Here is a 21,624-nt window from a genome sequence, read left to right as displayed (position 1 = left end):
TTTGAGGTAACCGATAATACTAGTAATGAATATGAAAATGTAGGTGAGATAAATGCCATCACCACTTTCCGTTCGGGCAGAGTGGTTGATAACAAGGTAACTATGCCTATAGTTACCCCACCAATAACCCACCTACACCTACTATTTTACTAGATACCGAAATAGAAAACTGAAGAGCCTACCATTTGTAGAGGTACCGGTTACAACACAACCTAAGAAACATAAAGCCACGGTTAAACATCCGGTGATACCATTGCTAAATATAGGCGAAACCACCGTTTCCACAAAAATTAGCCATGTTAACTAGGGATACAAATTACGAGGAGATTAGGGACGTTTTCAAGAATCTAACTATAAACCTTCCCTTCCTCGAAGCTATTAAAAGCTACCATATCATGCTAAGTTTCTTAAGGAATTGTGTACTACTAGGCGTAAGACAAAATATACAAAAGGCGCTTTTTTAACATAACAATTCCCAACCTTATCGAACATAATGGAATTGTTAAGTACAAGGACCCCGGTCGCCCTCTTTGTCAATGCACCTTAGGAGATTCCTATCACGACCCAGCGTTATTAGACCTGGGGGCTAGTGTTAACTTACTCCCATTTTATTTGTATAGACAAATAGGTCTAGACAAGATGCAACCCACTAAAATGACGTTGCAATTAGCTGATCGGTCTATTAAGTATCCTAAGGGTGTAGTCGAAAATGTGTTGGTAAAAGTTCGGGATTTCTACTATCCGGCTGATTTTGTAGTCCTCGATACAGAAGTCGCTAACGACTCTGTCCCGATCATTCTAGGGCGTCCTTTCTTGGCAACTGCCAATGCGCTCATTAATTGCCGTGATGGTTCAATGTCCATGTCTTTTGGCCATCTTGCTGTTGAAGTCAATGTTTTTAAAACAAGAACACGAGTTACCCGATTCGATCATGGATGGAGAGGTTAGCATGATCGAGAGCTTTGCTCGAGATTATTTCAACAACACGTTCCACGATAATCATATGCCAAACATTCTTTCCTTTGGAAAGTCGGACTCAACATTTCCATTCCTACACTAGTCAATACACATATTAGTGATGAGGGCCGGGATAGATGACTTTCTCAAAGATGTAGAGGACTACCATAGTAATGTGGATATGACCAATCTTGATGAGGAATTTGATGAGTTTCTTCGAGTAGGTGACAATTTACCCTATCAAGAACTAACTTGCACAACATCCACCTCGATTCCCCTCCTTCCACCCTTTCAAAGGAATCTCGAGTTTGCACTCGATCCTTTTGTTTTCTCCCTGTGCTTCATAATTTTTTAAATCATCCTAGCAAAAAGCGGATACTTGAGGAAGGACAAACTACTTGACACCTTCATTTTCAGAATTGAGGCGGTCCACACACACACAATGAATGAGTTCGGTGCTAAAACCACATCCCTCGATTATTATGCAGGCTGTCTTTCTACAACTTATCCATATCCACCATATTCTCCACACCCATTCACTTTTCCACACTTATTTACTAGAACACCCACTCATTCAAAAAATAAAAAGAAGGTGCATGATAGGTTACACAATAGGGTAATCCGACTTCCCTTTCATATCACTAGGTTGAGTCATAGGGAAAATTGGTGTTTGATTGTGTTTGGATATGTTTTGGGATATTTATTTATGGAATGATCCACAACTATTTAGGTTGTTGATATATGATCAACTGCATGTTCATACATATGTTTTAGATAAAGTCTTGAGTATCGACTATAAACAACTCAAATTTCTGTGTTGGTGCATTCCCTTTCATTCCAATATATTGGTGAGTGCACCATTAAGGTAACGGGCCCTCCCTATGGGTGTGTGGCTGTAAGTACGGATCCTAAGTCCACGGTTCACATAGTTCACGTTTTCCACTCTTGCATGTTTTTCTCGGATTTTTGAGTCATGTTTCTCTATGGTGTGAATTATGTCTTTATTGCTTATTGTTTTTCTTTCTAAAATAAATAAAAATAAAAAATAAAAATAAACATAGTAATCTAGGAAGTCTCGAAATCGACTCTAAAAAGACCATTGCTAAAAACAAATTTTCTAAGCTTCGTTGTAAAAATTTGTTTGGGGTCAAGGGGTGTTCGTGTTCCGTACTAAAATGTTTATGTGTCATTAGAGTTGCTTAGGCGTTTTATTGTATTACGATTTAGATTGACATAATCTATTAATTTAGATTTCATTCGTTCAAGATAACTTACGTCATGCCGCGACTTCGAGGCATTTTCCACTATCTCGTATGTCACCCGAAGTCGGAATAGAGTGTTTTATGGATCATTGGATAGGAAATTCTCTCCTGATCATTTCCATATCTCATTCGCAAAAAATCGGACATGTAACGGCGGCGGGAATTTTGATTTGAAATTAGCGAAAAAATCGAAAAAATCAAAAATTTTGATTTTGGGCTTGGGCCCAACCAGCCCACCCGCCCATGGAGCTGGCGCGGCGCTCTTACATTCTCCTGAACAGTTCATCGTTTTTTTCATCTTCCGCCATTAACACCAAGCTTAAAGCTTAAACCTAAAACAAAAATCAAAATAAAAAGAAAACTAAAACAACCCACAAAAAATCAAATCCCAACCCCAATCGACTTCAAACACCAATCAAAACAAACTCCACCAATTTAACCCAAGAAAAACCACCGAAAAAAAAAAAAAAAAATTGGTCCGGCCGCCACCACACCGCCACCACCATCGTTTCTTTCATCAAGCTAAACCACCACCACCACATCATATTTAAACCCCTCACTCCATTCCAAACACTAGATGGCTCAACGCCGAATTATACCGAGCAAGTTTTCGCTTTGAGACCATTTCGCTACCGCTTTTTTACGGTGACGAAATGGCTAGTAGAGACTGGAATAGTCTCGGTACTTTCGACCGAAGCCTTCTACCACGAAGACTTGGTCCGACGCGTTTCTACAACACCGGGGAGTTGGAGGGAGTAGGATTTTGTGATGGTAAGGGAAGAAGAGAAGGGAGTTGACTCATCGGGTTGTTATCGAGATTCTAGGCATTCCGCCTAGAATCCATCCGAGGCCACCTTACGGGGAGCCCCGTTTGTGACGGGTGGAGCCATTGATGGGCGTTCGCGTCATCATCGGGAGCTACAATACAAACTCCCATTGTGTTAGCGCCGGGCATCCTCAGGGACCAACCGGTGGCTTCTGACCCGGTGGATTGGTCGGAATGTCCTAGGGAAGGACAAGGTCGGCGACATCGGTCGACTGCTTCCATCGTCTATGGATACTCCAGAGCGAATCACGATTTCGTATCCCGGAGTTTTTGCTTGAAGCATGATTAGGGGGTCGGAAGGTCTTTGGCACCTCTTCTTCCGTGTTAATCACCAAGATCATCTTTGAAGATGAAAGCGACTCCGGCGACGAGGAGGATTTACATTACCCCGCACGGAACACGCAGCGTATCTATAGGGAGTGTGTCCAACAAGTTTGGAGGAGGGAGGAGGGAGAGAGGAAGAAGAAGAGGATGGTGGGGCTGGGAATGAAGAGGAGGAGGATGAGGATGCCTCCGGGATGAGGGAGGGCGTGACTGCTTTGATCACGGATGCCTTCGAGAGGTGTTGGTACGATGCGAACGCATGGCTATGCTTCATAGGGGCATCGTTCACTAAACACTATCTGCCACAGACCTCCGGACTCGACAGCGACTATTCATCACAACCGAGATCCCGCACCCGAGGAGGAGGATGAGATGGGGAGCGAGGGCTGAGATGGAAGCCCAGCCGCCAATTTAGAGTGGATATGCTAGCACGCTTCCCACCTCATCTGGACTCGCGCCTCGAGGACGCCATTTACGAGACATGGCGTCGTCGGCCGAAGGACGATCTGCTGGACCTTCACGGAGCCCAGGGAGCCACCACTAGAGAGTGTGCCCTCCGCCACTGATGGCAAGTGTTTAGAGAGGATGAGGAGTGATAGTCGTAGTTATTTTTGTTTTATAAGTTGTTGTTTTATTTATTTTTGTTGTTTTTATTGTAATGTAATTTTTATATTCGTAATTTGAATTTTGTAAGTGAAAGGACCTCGAATGAAAAAATTATAATATAAGGGGTTATTTTCAGTATGTGTGCTTGTTTCATATTGATCCCACCTTCCCAACTTGTTTGGGGGTGGTTTTATCATTTCAAAAGTCTGTATTTTTATAAAACCCTAGTGTTAGAATTTCATCTTGCGGAGTAAGGGAAAAAAATATGGAGTTTAGGCCTATCTATGATTGAGAATCATTGTAGGATGAAATCTAGATTAAATAGGTACATTCAATCATAAAATCCAAATAAGAGATCTTTGGGTTTGAATCGAGAATCCGGGATATGAGTTGTTTCCGTTTTGAGTTTGGAAATTTTAGGATTTCTAAACTGCCGTAATTAGTTTTGGCAACTTTCCGATCCATTCTAGCAACTTTAAACCTATATAAACTTGATACAATCTACCCCTCACAACTCACACTACACCTAAACCCCATCACTCACCCCTTCACCCCGCGATTCCCGCGTTTCGTCTCCATTTTCACAAAGCGCTCGGGCTTCTGAGGCCGCCATGCGCTCTACACTTCGCGCCTTACACTTCGAGAAAAATTTGCTTTCGAGAATTGGCGCCGCTTCAATCAAAAAGCGACCAGCTTAAGTTACTAGAATTCTAAAATACAAAGCTGGCATTTCTATTTATTCGAGCCCGCATGCTCGACTTCTCCGGACCATAAAAATTCCGGTTTTGCGCGTTGCCCCGGTCGTTTTGCAACTATTCGAGCGTAGTTTTGAGATGACATCTCCCATAATAATACCGAACAGTCTTTTGAAGATTTGTTCCAAAGCACTACTTACGGTGCTTGGTTTCATGAGGTGATCACATCGTTGGTGGGAACCTCTTATGGTAAGACCGGGTGAACTTTATTCTCCAAAGACTTGCATCTTATTTTTATAATAACTGCATTTTTCTTTGAGAGACCGGATGGAGAACAAGTGTTCTCCATCACCATTGACGATGAACCAATGGAAATTACCGTGTTCTTGCTAGCATTTGTTCTTGGACTTGCTATATGCCCGAGATACAAGACCCATGGTGCTATTAGGGTCGATAATATGCATGTCTATACTTATGAGTCTTTGCACGAGGCTTATGGGGCAGGCATTTTCGTATTGAGGACCAAGGGGACTATAACGCGTTGCCCCTTGGTAGCCCGGGGTCCATGAACATAGGAACTGTTATGTTTTGGATTATGCTAAACATTTTAGGGGAATGGCGTTTTTCTTCTGTGAATGACGCCACTTGCAGCGTTTTCCTTGCTTTAGCCAATGGACGCCGGTTCTATGACCTTCCCAGGACTTTGATGTCTAGTTTAGCACGAGAGCCCATACCATGAGGCATAAGTACCTTCTTATGCTGTTCTAATTTCACGTATTATGCTATGTTTCTTTCCTGTTTTTTGTACACGTTTCACGGATTGGATTAAGGTAGACACGGTGCGACCCACCAATAGTATTATTCGATCTTTCCGTGCAATGACTTGGCATGGGTGGCGGATACAACCTCACCAGGTTGCACCCTACACCCCATCAGACCAAGTGGCACTTAATAGGTTAGCAACCATAAATGATAAATGGCGTGAAGCCTGGCAAATTATCATAGCATGGCAGGACGCGAAGGAACCTCACTTCTTTATAGAAGTAAAGGATGATGAAGATGACGAATAACAACGGGAGTGGAGGTAAGTTTTAGTTCTGTTAGTGTCTGCTTATGTCCCAAGCAATTTAATTATGTTAACCCCATAATGGGTGGAACTCTTATAGAGTTCGTCGGTTTTATTTCCTATATTAGTACGTTCTAACCTTGTTTTGCAGATGTTTCTGAATTTCACGCGCTTCAATGGTATTTTTCCTACCCTCTTTATTTACAATGCTTTGAGGACAAAGCATGCTTTTTGTTTGGGGGGGGGGGGCATAGAAACACGGGTAATTAAGACATCTGCTAGGATATAAATATATAATATGCATTCGTTTTCTAGTTAAAATTTCAAAAATTTAAAAATATAAATAAATAAGTCATGCTATACACTTAGGAATATTGGTATTGTTTCTTTCTACATGCTCTTAACAGTCTAGAAGTCTCACATAGCTTTTGCATCAGAATAATTGTTAGAAACTTAGGTTAATACGTAGGTAATAATCTTTGCATCTATCTATAAATATATTACATGAGTATCTATGATTGTTAGCGATGAAGTTTCTGAAATCTAGGCTAGAGTACTTATTCTACAAATCTGTGAGAATATAGCCTAAAGCCTTATATGAAGCGAAACATTTGAGAAATGACACAAGGGAGAAGTAAAATCCGGATAGAGAAATCACACGTCCACTTGCTTGATCACTAAACCATATCCTAAGTGAGAATTTAGGCCGCTCTTTGGATCGATATAGCCAGAAATTCAAACCTATGAATTATTTTCCGCTAGTCGCCACTCTGAGCCTTTCATTAGCCCTTCCATAAACCACAATTCCTTTACCCTGTTACAAAAACAAAAACAAAATAAAAAAAAATATATATATATATATAATAAATCAACCTACCCAATGAAGATAAGTCTGAGAATAAAATGAGTGAAGAAAGAAGAAGAGAAAAACCTGTGTAAACAAAAATTAGTTAGTTGCTTCAGAAAAAGAAAAGAAGTTTCCATCCAAGGAAAAGAAAAAAAAAAAAAGAAATAAAATAAAAACTCCAAAAATAGAATAAAAGGGAGTCAAAAGCCAAAGAAAAGAAAAAGAAAAATATGGCTAAGGATGGAAACAAAGTGTAGAAGCAAAAGTAAATAACAAGGTTTTCTCTAGTTACATAATATGAAGACTCTATTATCTCAGACTTGTCCTTTAGAATATCCATTTCCTTCCTTCTTAAACCATCTCCTAATCCCGTAACACCTAATAAAGACCTCTAGCTCAATTAGGAATAGGTTAGTGTGATAGTAAAGTGGCGGAGATGTGTTTGATCGACCCGCTTCCTTGTTGTCATTGAGATTGTAAGGTAAAGTGTGCCCCACCGCATTAATCGGAGTAGCTTAAACTTGAGTGGAAAAATCAGTGTTGTTTCTTGACTATTATTGTGAGAACTACTTAAGGACGCTATTCCGAAGTTCTCGAAAACAAACCCGCTAAACATTTGATAGTACTACTCATTGTATATATGTTTATTGTAGATGATTGATTATTATGCATATATTAACTTAGGGTTTTATTTGGTTATTCTTATGTAATTGCTAGAGAGATGTATAGATAGTTGAGCATGAATAAGGAAACAATAGTTTTATTTTCTTAGTCGTTTTGTAGTATAGATGAAGTTTGTGAGTACCTTCATCGGAAAACTCTCACGAGGCTATAACTCGTCCACTAGGGAATTCCTAGTGGTTTAAGGCCTTGTTGCATATGGTCAATGCAATCGCGACTCGATTGAAACGAGAGTAGTTAGAACTCCATTTTTGGTCACTTATTCTAATTTCTTCTCATCTTTGCTTGAGGACAAGCAAAAAATTTGTTTTAAGGGGGTGGTTTGATAAGAGCCCAAAACTGTAGTTTTAACCCCTTAATAATCATCTTGTTAGACCAATTATGTGAATAATAAGTAAGAGTTAATACCGATTACGCGTTTTTATGCATTTTCGGGCTTCAAAGTCCATTATGTGCGTAAATGTGCCACTTTAGCGAGATAAAGGAGCAAAAGTCATGAGAACTTCGAATGCCATATCTTTGGACTCAGACCTCGGAATGAGGCCTACGTTATGTCAAAACGACCGGCTCGGAAAGAGCTTTGTAATAGTCCAAGCCTTGACCCAATCAAAGGAGCAGAAGTGGACGAAAAGTCTGTGGAAGCCAACTGCAGCTGAAGAGGCCTTTTTGGATTTGAAGAATTGGGTTTTGGGCGATTCTCACGGCCCAAAACATGGCTCCAAGCCCATGCACGATTTTTGGATCTGGATGTATAAAAACAAAAGCTTGACTCAGTGTTAATGGCAGTTAATGGCAGATTAGGTTAGGTAGATAGCTTAGAATAGAAAGTAGCCATTAAAATAGCTTCTAGATCTAGATTTAATTGTTTTATTTTATTAGTTTCAAATCCTTTATTAGATTAAACCTTGGATCTTGTTCTTCATTTGATTAGATCAATAAAGTAGTGTCCTTTATCAATTTCGTTTTTTGTCATTTACAATTTATTAGATCTAAATTCAATTCTTGTTACCATTCAATTCTTAGTTATTAATTAGATTCCATTATTGTTTAATTTAGTAAATTTCAATGCTTTATATTATGTTTAGTTTAAATTTAAATGGAAATGATTTGGAATGATTCAAGGCTAAACCTCCATTAGAGGGGTTGAGAAGCCTTGATGAAAGATTTGATTCCGCTTTTAACGTAAAGTCGTCGTAATTTCTATTCCTTGAGAAATAATTAGTTCACCATGAGAATGGGTTTAATTGTTCACATGCTAGTTATAAATTGGTAGAAATGCCATGTGTAATTAGGGATTAGGAAGAACCGATTGTTCTGTGTAGCAGTTCAATTCGGATTACGACGACTCGTCGCTAGTGGATTAAGTTGAGTTAAGGTGGAATCAATCCCCCTCTAACTCCTTATCATCGAATCAACGTAGCATTCCCTTAGTATTCTGATAACCGACTAGTGCATTTCGTGGGTAATTGCATCGTAGTCTAGTCCCCTTTTCGTAAAGCTCTCATTGACTTTAAGTAGAGTATTGAGACTAGAAAACAAGCATACGGAAGGACTAAGAGTGGAACGAATCACTCTACTCCACTATATCGTACTATTGATCGAGAGTGGAAGCTTTGATAATTGTTAGTAAAAGATTAGTTGTTAGTTTACTTACGTTGTGAATTCATCACTCATTTCGTAGGTAGACTACCCATTATTAAATTATCATAAATGCAAACCCAATCATTATAATATATAGTTTTTTTTTAGGTGTAAAAATTTACTAAATATATAAAGGTAGCATAATAGTATAATAGTAAATGTATTATGTATGCTATTAAATAAATATTTTATAATATTACATTGAACATGTTATTAATAATAATGTCAACGACTACACACACGTATACTATGAATTAATTAATACATTGTATATATTAACTAATAAACGTGTACATAATAATAATATTTATATAAGTGTACATGCTTTATATATTACACTTGTATACGTGTGTGTGTGTGTGTGTGTGTGTGTATATATATATATATATGATAATGAATGCGTGCAATGCTAACAACTATAGTACATGTTGTAGCTTATTCTACATATTAAAATTTAGTGTGTGATATATATTTATATAAGACGTCTGTATATATGTACGTATAGTAATGTACACGTGTTCGATTTGAAATGGAAGTTAGTACACGCATACGTACAATTTATGAGATGTATTTAAAGTTTTTAGAAAACTTTTAAAGATTATTGAATTTAGGACCATTACAAGTGTTATTGTCGCACTAAAAACCAACTTTTATATCAGTTACGTAATTAAAAACATAATTTTTGTAATAATAATCTATAACCCGAGAAGGAACCAAAATCCAAACTAGAACCGACTTAATTACTGGGTATGGTTTCGGATTTTCTAAATATTAGGAAAAAAAAACCAAAAGAATCGAACCCGGTAGGAACCGTCAACCCGATAAAAACCATTAAAAATATAACTGAACCCACCCATGAACACCCCTGCTATATAGTTTCGCTATATATGTATTTTATTTGCATTCTCCACATATCAATGAGGTTTTTCAACCTACAATTAAGGGTTTTCATATAGACACCACTGATTTTGCCAAGGGCACACACACTAACCACATAACAAACATATCATAAAATTAGGACTGAAAAGAATAATATTTTAAAATATTTTATTAATAATCAAAACACTTTTTTTTTTTTTTACGAAAGTTTTTAATATTCAAAATCAAACAAGAAATATTTAGAAAGTTTATCCCTAATTGAAGATATTGATTGATTTATTATTTATCAAAGTTTGGAGGAACCCCAACATGAAAACAAATAAGCAGTCTCATAATAATTTATGAATCAAATCCATAATATTTTCTCCACATTATTACAATTGAAATCAAAACAAAAAATTTAACGAAATTATTCAATCACACCCATTTGATATACTCATTTGTTCAATTTTATAGAAGATGATTAAAATTTTGAATTTTGTCAACATTGAGAAGGCACATTGATTCAAACTAATTAAAATTAAATATTTTTTTTTATGAAAAAATAAAAATCTTAACTGGTGTCTATTCAATTTTAAAGTAATGCCCATTTGGTCTTAAGATTCGTTTGGTTTTGTTTTGGGTGTGGACAGCCCTTGGCAAAATAAATTAGTGCCTTTAGAGCAAGTCCAATGGGAGGCTATATGGGTTGCTGAAGGCAAATATAGCACCCCAACCACAAAAATGTTATTCCAATGGGGCTGCTAAGCTAAAAGGGTCTTAAATTTGGAAAGAGCCAAAAACCCAGCCAAAGTTAAGACCTTCGCTAGCAGCTACCATAATAAGTTCCGGGAGACGGACGACATAGTTTCTGCCATCTGTTGGTTATTTGTTTCTGCCGTCTCTCTCCCACTTTAATTAAATGGACAAACGGCAGACAATGTGTTGTTTGTACCTTCAAGATAGTCGACACGATTTAGACTTATCCAAATTCAACCAATTTTTCACTCACATGCATTTACTTGTCATCAAAGCCTCAACCCTTAACTTTTCAACCATCAACTCTTCAACCACCAAACTCATTTATTGTGTCAACTTTATAGACCACAAATTTCTCAACTTTGCCTTCACTCACACTTTTTGCATTACTATTTTCAACTTTGTAACCTTTCTTCTCACATTCATTCTCAACTTTGCAACTTTTCTTCTCACATTCAAAATGGCTTCTTCTTCTCGCTATGTTGAATCAAGTTCCTCATCCGAAGATGAGAACATAATGAATGACAATGAGAACATGTTCGTACCTATTTTCTCGTTGTTGCAAGACATGCACGAAGCTACTCGGCATGATCATCGAGGCTCAATCCCCGGTAGAAAGTTATTTATCGTGATCAAATTGACGCTCACAATAGGATTATGAGGGATTATTTTGTGCAATACCCGAAGTATCCCCTTGATATCTTCCGTAGGAAGTTTAGGATGCACCGCCATCTCTTCCTTCGAATCTTGAAAGCCGTCTCCGACCATGACAAGTACTTCACATACAAGGTTGATGACATTGGAAAGGTATGTTTGACGGGTATGCAAAAGGTGGTTGCTTGCATTCGTTTGCTTGCATATGGTTGTGGTGCGGATGCGTGGGATGAATACATTCAAATCGCAAAGAGCACTCTTTTCAAAAGCTTGAGGCATTTTTGTGATGTCATGTTGGCGGTCTTCGAGGAAAAATATTTGAGGGCTCCAAACGAAGAAGACATTCAACGTTTACTTGCACAAGGTGAAAATCGTGGCTTCCCGGGTATGCTTGGAAGTTTGGAGTGTATGCATTGGCAATGGGAAATGTGTCCTACGGCATGGCCAGGTACACATGTAAGACATAAGAAGAAACCTACAATCATTTTGAAAGCCATTACCAATAAAGACTTGTGGATTTGGCACGCTTTTTTTGGTATGGCGGGTTCAAACAACGACGTCAACGTGCTTCAACGTTCTCACCTTTTTGACAATCTTATGCGTGGTGATGCTCCTTGTTGCAATTACACCGTGAATGGTCACCAATACAAAATGGGTTACTATCTAGCCGATGAGATTTATCCTAAATGGGCTACATGATAGGGTTATATACTAAAAGCATTATTTTTGTATTAACTCTAATTTTTTATATTTTGAATGAGAATCATATAGGCAAATGTTATGCATATTATATATGTTATTAGTTATATGCATGTGTCTAATACTTTATGTTGTAGATGATATGGTGTGTGGTGACACACAGAAGATCATATCATCAGTACCTTATAAAGTATAAATAAACGTTCACAACTTAGATGGATTTGGACAAACCATTGGTACGGTTGTAGTATAATCTGGTATTAGTCTATCTTGACTATAGCATTATACTAGTACACTTTGTGTGTATTGAACTAGATCAAGTGAGGTTGTTTTTCTTTATACTGATTATATAAGAGAACAAACACCTATGTTATTATGGATGTTTGTCCTCTTAATCCGGATATAATAACGGGCATTTACGTGCATTGTACATTGCTTTAAATCATCAATGAGTGAGATTCATTTGTAAATCAACAAACTCGATGGATTGGGTAATGATATTGTATGTAAGGTGTGCTGTTGATTATAGAAGGAATCCATGACCCGTAAGAAGTCGGGTTGATGATGTCCCCTTAAGGAGCTCATAAGGATTGTCGTGTAAACCCTGCAGGTGGATTTAATCCGACATGACAATGAGGTTGAGTGGTACTACTCAAGGATATAAGAAGTTGATTAATGTAGTTGTTAGTAACTTGACTTAATCATCGGACATTCGATATCTTAAACACAGGGAGATCAACGAGCATATAATATGAAACCCATAAACGTAACACGTAATTTGGGATTAGGGAGGTAGTGCAACAATGGCCTTTAGTGGAATAAGTCATTTGTTGACGGACTTGGGCCGTGTGTTATGGGCAAACACGGGAAGCCCAAGCCCGTCAGGAGGCCCAACCCTAATTTCTCATCATGGTCCCGGTTATAGCCTATAAATAGAAACTCTTCTCTCCTGGCCGAATTCACTATTCATATTGATTGAAAAAGAGAGTCAAGGAAAAAGAGAAAGAAAGGGTTGGTAGATCGTTGCCCACACAATGTCCAATCTAAGGATATGAATACAACAGAAAATCAAGAGGTTGTAGAATCGTAAAGCTTGGATTCTCAGAGTTATCACAGATGATCTAAAGGTATGAATTTCTAGACCAAACCGTGGACACCCCTTATTACGCTGTGCGTGGGTGTTCACGGTTCGTAAATCATTCGGTGCTACAATAATGGTTCCTACACTACACTTGTACAAACAATCCCTCACCCAACAACTCAAATAGAGGGATTCTTTCCTAAGATGCAAGAAGCGTATCGCAAAGATATGGAGCGTGCATTTGGTATCTTACAAGCTAGATAGGGGATAATCAAGAGACCGGCGCGAATGTGGAGTACGGATAACATTAATCGGATAATGAAGATGTGTATAATTTTACATAATATGATTGTTGAGGATGAACGAGAGATTGATATCAAAGATTGGCAAATTGACATGGATTGGGAGCCACCAGTCGCATTTCATGTTGTCAAGAATCAAAATGAGGAAATTGCAAGAAGACTCAACACACTTCGTCACATTCCGAGCAGAGAAACTAATGTTCAACTAAGAGTTGACCTCATCAATCACCTTTGGCAATTTCGTGCGGATCAAGGAATGTAGTATGAGTATTTTTATTTTTATAGTTTGAGTATTATCTATGTTAGTTCTATAGTTTGAGTATTATCTATGTTTGACTTTATGTTGTTTCAAGACAGTTCAAATTAAAATTGAAATTATAATATTGGATATGAACTAACAACAACAATGGAAATGAAATAACTAAAACAATATTGAAATTAATCTAAATAGTAGAATCACCACCACCACTAGAAGCACCACCACCACTAGAAGCACCACTTGGAGTTTCAAACGTTCCACTCTCTCTCCTTTGACGAATTATCTCCATTTTCATCGTCTTGAAGTATTCGGCAACTTCCGGCTCAAGAGTAGAAGTATCTTGTGCTAATATTTTGTTGTCTTCTTTCCACTTCTTGAGCTTCATCATCTTCACCCTATCGGCGGCAGTATTCGTCATTTGTACCAAATACTTTCCCATCATCTTGTAATTCTCTCCTTTTTTCTTCATCCTTTCTCTCTCACCCTTTGTTCCTGGTGGTCGTTTTTTCTTGGTTCCACTTCCACTTGCATTTTCACTTCCACTTGCATTTCCACTTTCACTTTCACCTCCACCTCCACTTCCATCCCCAACTTGTGTAGTAAATAGATCAATTGGAACGCCACTAAGAGTTGCCAACGGAGTTGTGGGTGTTGAAAGTACGACTTTGTCATCTACATCGAGAATGACGTTGGTTCGTCTCCTCGATGTAGTTGTGGACCGACTCTCCAATTCTTCATTCCATTTTCGGCTATCCTTGAAGAGGGCTCAACAATGCGATAATTGAAAGTGTGTGTTATGAGCCAACATATATATTGTTTTTGCCTCGGCCAACCGATCTTGGATTGTTGTGCCACTTTTTGCGGTCCTCTCTAAAGAAGAGATAATTCCCGCCCACCAGTTGCAAGCTTTTTGGATGTGTCCAAATCGAGTGGACACCGAATCCTTGCTTCTCTTGTTGTTTTCGCCAACTCTCTCTCGAAATTTCTCTAATATTCTCTCCTAATATTGTGTGACTCGTTGCCCCGCACCAACAATTGGATCTTCATTAACATATATCTACGCTTTGCAAAGAGTCTCGTTTTCTTGAATTGAAAAATTGGTAGACCTTGTAGATTTCTTTTCTTTTGATGTGGTTGCATGTTCATTTGGATCCATTGTTGTACTTAGAGTAGTGATTGTTGTAGTTGGAGTAGATAGAAATTGTATGAAAATTGGGAGCAATGGTGAGAGAGTTATGTGAAGTAGTTGCTATAAATTTGCAATTTCAAAAAAACTAGTTGTTTCTAGCCGTTGGGATATCTGGACTAGACAGACGGCAGAGTTTATGCCGTCCGTTGCAATTTTACGTACAGACGACAGAGTTTATGCCGTCTATATCCCGAACTTAACAACTGCTAAAAGTCCTCATTGGACTAGTTTTTCGAATTTGGGCTGCCAAATTTGGCTGGGACTGCTAAATGGCATATGTGACACTTTTTAGCAACCCATTATAGCTTCTCTCCATTCGACTTGCTCTTATGAAAACCCACAAATAACCATCAAATGTAAACACACGTAACCATATCAGTGGTTGGAAAAGTACCAAAATAATTGAACGGAACAAATTAAAAAACAGCCCTCTCTAGCAATCATCCATGGCGAGAAAAATGTTTAAAAAAAAAAAAAAAAAAAAAAAAAAATAGAAATTCAAATCAGAACTAAAAACTTATGCGGAAGAAAGGATAAGCATGATGAAGTCCAGTTTCCATCTCTAAAAAGAACCATTGGAGTTTGTCCTGTTGCTGGGGAATTGGGGGTCCCTGGTCTATGGTTATCTATCTGGCTCTTGGAATCTCATGCTTTGTTTTAGAGTGACCAATAATCTTATCTGCTTCATATAATAAATAGACTCTAATAAATATCTCTTTTTACTCCAATTAAGTTGATTATACAAACTACAAAGAAGTGGTCAAAAAGATCTGTTCTTTGATCTGAACTCGTATACAATCCAAAGCTACTTTTCCCTTCTTCCATTTGCCCCAAAGCATCTTCAGAAAAATCCCACTATCTTTGCAGGTGTAAAACAGTAAACATACGTACTAAAATGTCTATATCCTTCCCCACACAAATTGAGGGAATCATGTACAGTAGTTTTTCCAGAACAAAAGGCGTATGAGTTTTAGAAGGACTTAAAACAGTGCCTACTCCCTCTTCATTCTTGGTCTAGAAAGTGAATCAAAGACTTTACACAGACGGGAAAAGAATAAAGATGTGAAATACTTTCCATCTAAAGTAGAGGTGAAAATCCATCAAAAGAGAATGATGAAGATAAAAATGGATGAAGTCCCATATAAGATCTCAAACCTTTTGACAAATCCAAAAGTGAAGTAAATGAAAAGTTCTGAATCACTCTTGTCATTGGAAACGCATACTTCCTAACAAGCTTAATTAACTAATTAATTCATTAATGAGTAAAGTCACAAAAAATAAACAAAAGTCGTTGAAGAAGGCCGGGAAACAAGAAAATTAGACAACAAAACATCTTCATTTCTATGGAAACTAACACAGGTACATAGAATTACAATGCGGGCGAGGACGATATCAAACAATTATTTCTAATTAGAACTGAGGCAGTGTTCTTCTACTCATACAGAGGAGATACAGAATTGAGTTCCATTCACCCAGTGTCCATATATTTTCCTCTTGCCTCATAAAAGAATGGATACAGATTTTCGATTACGCACTCATTTCGGCTTCTCCAACTACTGCCCAGACCTGATTCTTTTCTGACCAGCCTTTCCATCGGATCTCATCGTTCCACCAGAATCACCCTCGGAAGAAGTTTCCATTGACTTGGTGAAAGAACATGAAAGATCACCATAAAGATCCACCACCCTCCTAATATTGTTATTCAGCTCTCTAATCAAACCCACATTTCGACTCAAGTTATCGGGGATTTTCGACTCATGGTTCTGGTTAATCTCATTGATTAACAACCTATTCTGATCTAATATGTTTTGAACTTGAGCAAAACTCTTTTGGAATGTCTGTAACACCTTGTTATCTATTTGATTACCATTTCCAATGCTTGAAAATGCATCTCCCTCCATTTACAATCAAAATTGAATCCACTCAAAACTGGTCCTGTCTACACAAACAAAAGAGAAATGTTCAGAATAGAACAACAGATACACATTATCTTCATATAAAATAAAAAAATAGGATAAAAAAGAAAGAAAAGGGTATCTTGTGCATGAAGAGGCAAATCATGGGTTACATGGTTTAAAAGATCAGGTGGGACAAAAATGGGATCCTTTTTTATTTCTTGAAAAAAAAAGAGATGTTAAAAAAGCAAACCAAAGTTTCCATAAAAAGGGGTCCTTGGTTTTCCGCTTAAGATCAGATTGCCAATGCAGAATCTCAATGTCCACAGTGGAAATAAAAAAGTTGTACTAATACAGTAATAATACTCGCCCAAATATTAAAATACATAAATTACAACAATTCAAGAACCCCCCATTACTCAAAATCAGTATTAATATATATATACTTTAATTTTAGATGTTGGGGTTCTAAGAATTAATGAGCAGTCGATATCAAAAAAATAATAAGAAATTTATTTGAAGAAGTTATCCAAAATCTAAAGTCTGGGGTATTCATTAAACTGCCAAAATCTATATCAAATTGCAAAAATTAAAAAAAAAAAAAAAAAAAAAAAAAAAAAAAAAACAAGATATATGATCTATATTCTTTAGTAAAGAATTGAAATTGCTTCATTTATCTATCTAATAAAAGAACAGAGAGAGAGAGAGAGAGAGAGAGAGGAAGCGAGAGGGAGCTTACCAATAGCAGAGAAGGACGGAGACAACAAGAGAGAGATCAGGTTTGAGGAGTTTACAGTTTTTTGCAGGGAAAAATGGATTGAGTAAACGTTTTTGTATGAGAAGTTTTTTTTTCTTGTTTGAGTATTTTGGAACTACCAAACAAACAACACTTGGATTCAACATAAGAAAAAGATCTGATAAAAAGGAATCATGAAATAATAATTCCTTATTTGTGTTTTTGATGATTTGATAGGAAAAGCCAATTTATGTGGTTAAAGTATTGAGTTAATCTAATAAGGAACATTTTGCATCACCTTTCACATTAATGCTTCACATCTCTTACATGCAATTGGTTCGTTTTTGATTTAAATTGATGTTGACCCTAGATTAAACTGGGACCTTAGTTGGTCACATAAAAATATTCACAATTGCTTTTTGGGTAATAACATGTCTTTAAAACTTTTACTCACACTATTCAAAACTACCATATTTACGCTAGACGTGTAATTAAGATTCAGTTGTGAATAAAACAAAATGTTAATGATGATTCTAGCAATGGAATGGATTGCGTCATTTTTGTGCAAGGGACAGAAAATTAATCAAGTTATTTTAGCACAAAATCACTGCATTATTTCCTCTTTAATGTCCAAAACAAGAATTGGCCAAAATTGTGAAAGTCTTCTTTATAGAATTTTCAAGCAAAGGAGAGAGTCATCACTCATCAGACCCATCACTAGCTCATTCTGAAGGCCCTAGATATTCTCGCATTCAAAGTTGTGTGAAGCTAGTATAATTTGAATGTCATAACTAAGACAAAAAAAAATGTCACAACTAAAACAAAGTGGCATAGACCCTCCAATATGCTTTGGCGAACTAACAATTAGTGTGAGAGTGACATGCATAACCAAGTCACAATTGGTTGCACGTTAGTTCCAACTTTCCAGGCTTGACCAGTAGACCACTTCCTCATCGCTAAGGTGTAAAAAAAGCCCTAAGCACTCAGTCTGTCCTGCACGGCCCGACTCATAGGTTGAAAAAGCCCTTAGGAATTTGAGGATCGGGCTAGGCCGGTCTTCACGTTTTGAAGGGAGGGTAAGGGACTAGGCTTTGAACCATGAGGGTAGCCTTCAGCTTGACCTACAAAAGCCCTTCGCATTAAGGCCCTTGATGGTAGTTTATCTTTAAAAAAACAACACGTTTCTCATTCATTCACCAAACGACTTGTGCCCCTGAATTGGTTGGACGTTGACCAAAGAGATTTTCTTTAGGGCTAGTACACGTTTTGTCCGCGACACTAGCATAATGACTAGGTTTCAAGGGGTGATTCGCCAGGGCGTGGCCCAAAGAGGGATAAGATGGAAAGGCACATAGCTAAGGTTGGGTGACGGTTGCATCATAATGTGATCCCACTTTGCTTAGACAATTATCTAAAAATTCTGACTATGAGTAATTAATCCTCCAAATTCTAATATTGAAACCATTTCAAACACAATTGGCTAAGGAATTGGTGAGAACTTCACAGTTAAGCGTGCTCAGGCGGAAGTAATTTCAAAATAGATGACCCCTGGGAAGTCCCGTCTGGACAAAACTCCACACTGTTAGAGGTCCGCAGTGGCTAAATGGAGATAGTATCATCATGTTAAGACGAGGCAGTGATAAATATAGATTTGATGTATGAATGAATACAAGACACAAACACATAACACTAAACCTACACTTGTGTAAAGTACCTTACTCTCAAATTGTTTCAATGTACAAATCGAGTAAGGGAATCGCTCCATATCTAGACCTTGGGCATAAATCAATTTGTTGGACTACTCAATTAGAGAACTTACTAGTGAGAGAAGGATTTTTTGGTTTGTTTTAAACTAAACTTAAAACTACTATACTTTACTTAAATTACAAATTACATGCAATACTTAATTAACTTACTTACTAAAGAATGAGAGATGGTGAGAGAGATGTGGAGAGTCAAATCCACTCATGAAGGATTACACTACACTGGTTTCAACTTTCAACACATAAAAACCGCATCTCTAATCTTGTCTGGGTTCATAGACAAACCCAAATACAGACTCGAGTTCTTGATCTCTAACAGGATGAACTTTTATGTGAGAACACACTGCATGTTAGCATAAAGAATTAAACTAGTACTTCATCTCTGAAATACCCGTTCAACTCCTGACTAGAATTTACACCAGCCACAACCAAAATTCAAAGTCTGATGATTCCAGATAGTCACACGCGACTAACCCCAGTGTCACTTGGGTCGCAAGCGCGACATTGTCCTGAGATCCAGACTTCAAACTTGGTCGAACGACACTGTCATTTTGTGGCACGATGAAAATCCAAATCTATTTATCCTAAGCAAATGACTATGACATCTAAAAATGAACCTTGTTCCTCACATGAGCTTCATTAACCCTCCACTGAGAAAGGTTTAGCTCATGATCATGGGAGATCAGGAACTAGAGAAGAAAATCAAAAGAAGGAGAAGAAGAATATATAACTGAAATTGAGAAGAATAATTTTATTACAATTATGGAATTAATCTCATCCATTAAAATATATTACAAGCTTACAAAACTAAAAACTAGAAAACTAAAAATGGGATTAATGGAAACTAACTACTTCCTACTCCTACAACATGAGAATGCTCTCTTTTCTTGCAAATGCAAGAATGAAAATCCCTGAATACAACATCTTCAACATTTTTATATAATGGAGACTTTATCTCCATTATTTTTCTTAATTTCAAAACCTACTCTAAATAATCCAACTACTCCCATTTACTTCAACATATTAACATGGCACCTTGTCTTGTGTAAACTTGGTCATTGACTTCTTCATGGACTTTGATAATTGAGAAGCCCAATACATGGTGGGCCCACGGGCTTTGAACAACGATTAATCCGAAAGTTTACTTTTTACAAAGTCATGTCTTTGTATAAAGTTCGTTGCACTGGTTGTTTTTCCAGGTTACTTGCCGAATTTTGAGTCTAGAGTCAGAAGATTTCACGTCAAAAGTTTGTTAACTTTTCTGTACGGTTGACCGACCTGTTTTGAGTCAATGGGCTTTAGTTGGGCCTTTTTGAGTTTCAAATGGGCTAAGAAGGAAGACTTCACACGTTCAATCACCATTTGATCCTAATTTCACGCTAAAAATGCCGATTTCGCTGGAATTTATCGTTGAGTGCCGAAACCTGTAAAAGCTTGAAAACAAAATTATTTCACATTTATTAAACATATAATTAACCAAAATGCAATCTCTCTACGCAGTTTATATTACAGTTTTGGATGTTTATTAGGCAAATCGTTATAAAGTGGTATTGGAGCCGAGGATGGCTCTCTCCTAAGGTAGTGGGATTGTGATACCATAAGTTGGTTTAGTCCTACATTTGAAGCCGTCTTGGATCCTGGATATATATATTGAATTGCTTCCCATTTACTAATGTCGAGGCCTTTTGAGTGAAAACCTTACACCCATGTATGAGAAGGCTTTGGACCTGGGCGGCGTAAGTGGGAATAATATCAACACGTGGTGAGTGGTGAGGCGTTACACAAGGCCACAAGGGGTGAATGAGAATATCTAGCCTAGAGTTCTCTTGGCAAGAGTATAATGAATGAGAAAACATTGCACGTATGGTGCATTATTCAAGTAGATTAGAATATTGATTATCAAGAAATGAATGATCCACATTTGCATATACAGGTTAGTCATAAAAATGTGCAACACATTGCACGTAATGTATGAGCTGCATGGCTTACTCAGTTACTTGTAAGTTTGTTATACACAACATTCTCAATTGTTTCACCAAATCGTTCTATAGAGAATGAATGATATGATATAGTCACATTAGCTTGTATTTCTTTAAAACTGGGCATTATGCATACTATCTAACTCGTTCCACCTTGATTCTTTTGTTGGGTGTGTGGACCGAATGTGAATATTTTCACATCAGATAGCAGTGAACGAAGCTACACTAGCTCCCATTAATTGATATAAAGTGGACTCTCACCCCTAAGACTGAGTCCAATGGTGCATCCACCCTCTATCTCCATTCCACCAAAAAAAAAACAGTGTTTTGAGGATGGGGAGTCAATTTTGGTGTCAAATGGTTCGGACCATACCACTCCACTTCAAGTGGCACCGTTTGGGCTGGTGGGCACACAAAACAATTTTGGTCATAATTAGTTTTTGACTTGGTGGGGACACAAAATAATTGACTTCATTCCACACCACTTCAAGTGGCACCATTTAGGTTTTTACAAACCACGCCATTTCAAGTGGCGTGGAGTGTGT

At 37.6% G+C, this 21,624-nt stretch overlaps 1 protein-coding gene and 1 pseudogene across 1 annotated transcript; one reads left to right on the top strand and one right to left on the bottom strand.

Moving 5' to 3' along the window:
• The first annotated feature begins 11,242 nt into the window (after nt 1-11,242).
• On the top strand, nt 11,243-13,520 carry LOC147517880 (uncharacterized; annotated as a pseudogene).
• A 2,503-nt stretch (nt 13,521-16,023) lies between these two features.
• ELF4-L4 (ELF4-like 4) lies at nt 16,024-17,482 on the bottom strand. The gene is made up of 2 exons (XM_086589938.1): nt 17,341-17,482; nt 16,024-16,645 (listed from the first exon to the last, which is right to left on the bottom strand). The coding sequence occupies exon 2, from the start codon at nt 16,605-16,607 to the stop codon at nt 16,260-16,262; it is 348 nt and encodes a 115-aa protein (XP_086446064.1). The 5' UTR covers nt 16,608-16,645; nt 17,341-17,482; the 3' UTR covers nt 16,024-16,259.
• Between the last annotated feature and the right edge of the window lie 4,142 nt (nt 17,483-21,624).

The sequence above is a fragment of the Coptis chinensis genome, chromosome 2 (assembly GCF_015680905.1).
Source record: "Coptis chinensis isolate HL-2020 chromosome 2, ASM1568090v1, whole genome shotgun sequence".
NCBI lineage: Eukaryota > Viridiplantae > Streptophyta > Magnoliopsida > Ranunculales > Ranunculaceae > Coptis > Coptis chinensis.
Note: the sequence above shows the minus strand (reverse complement) of the source record. Positions and strands in the feature narration are given on the sequence as shown.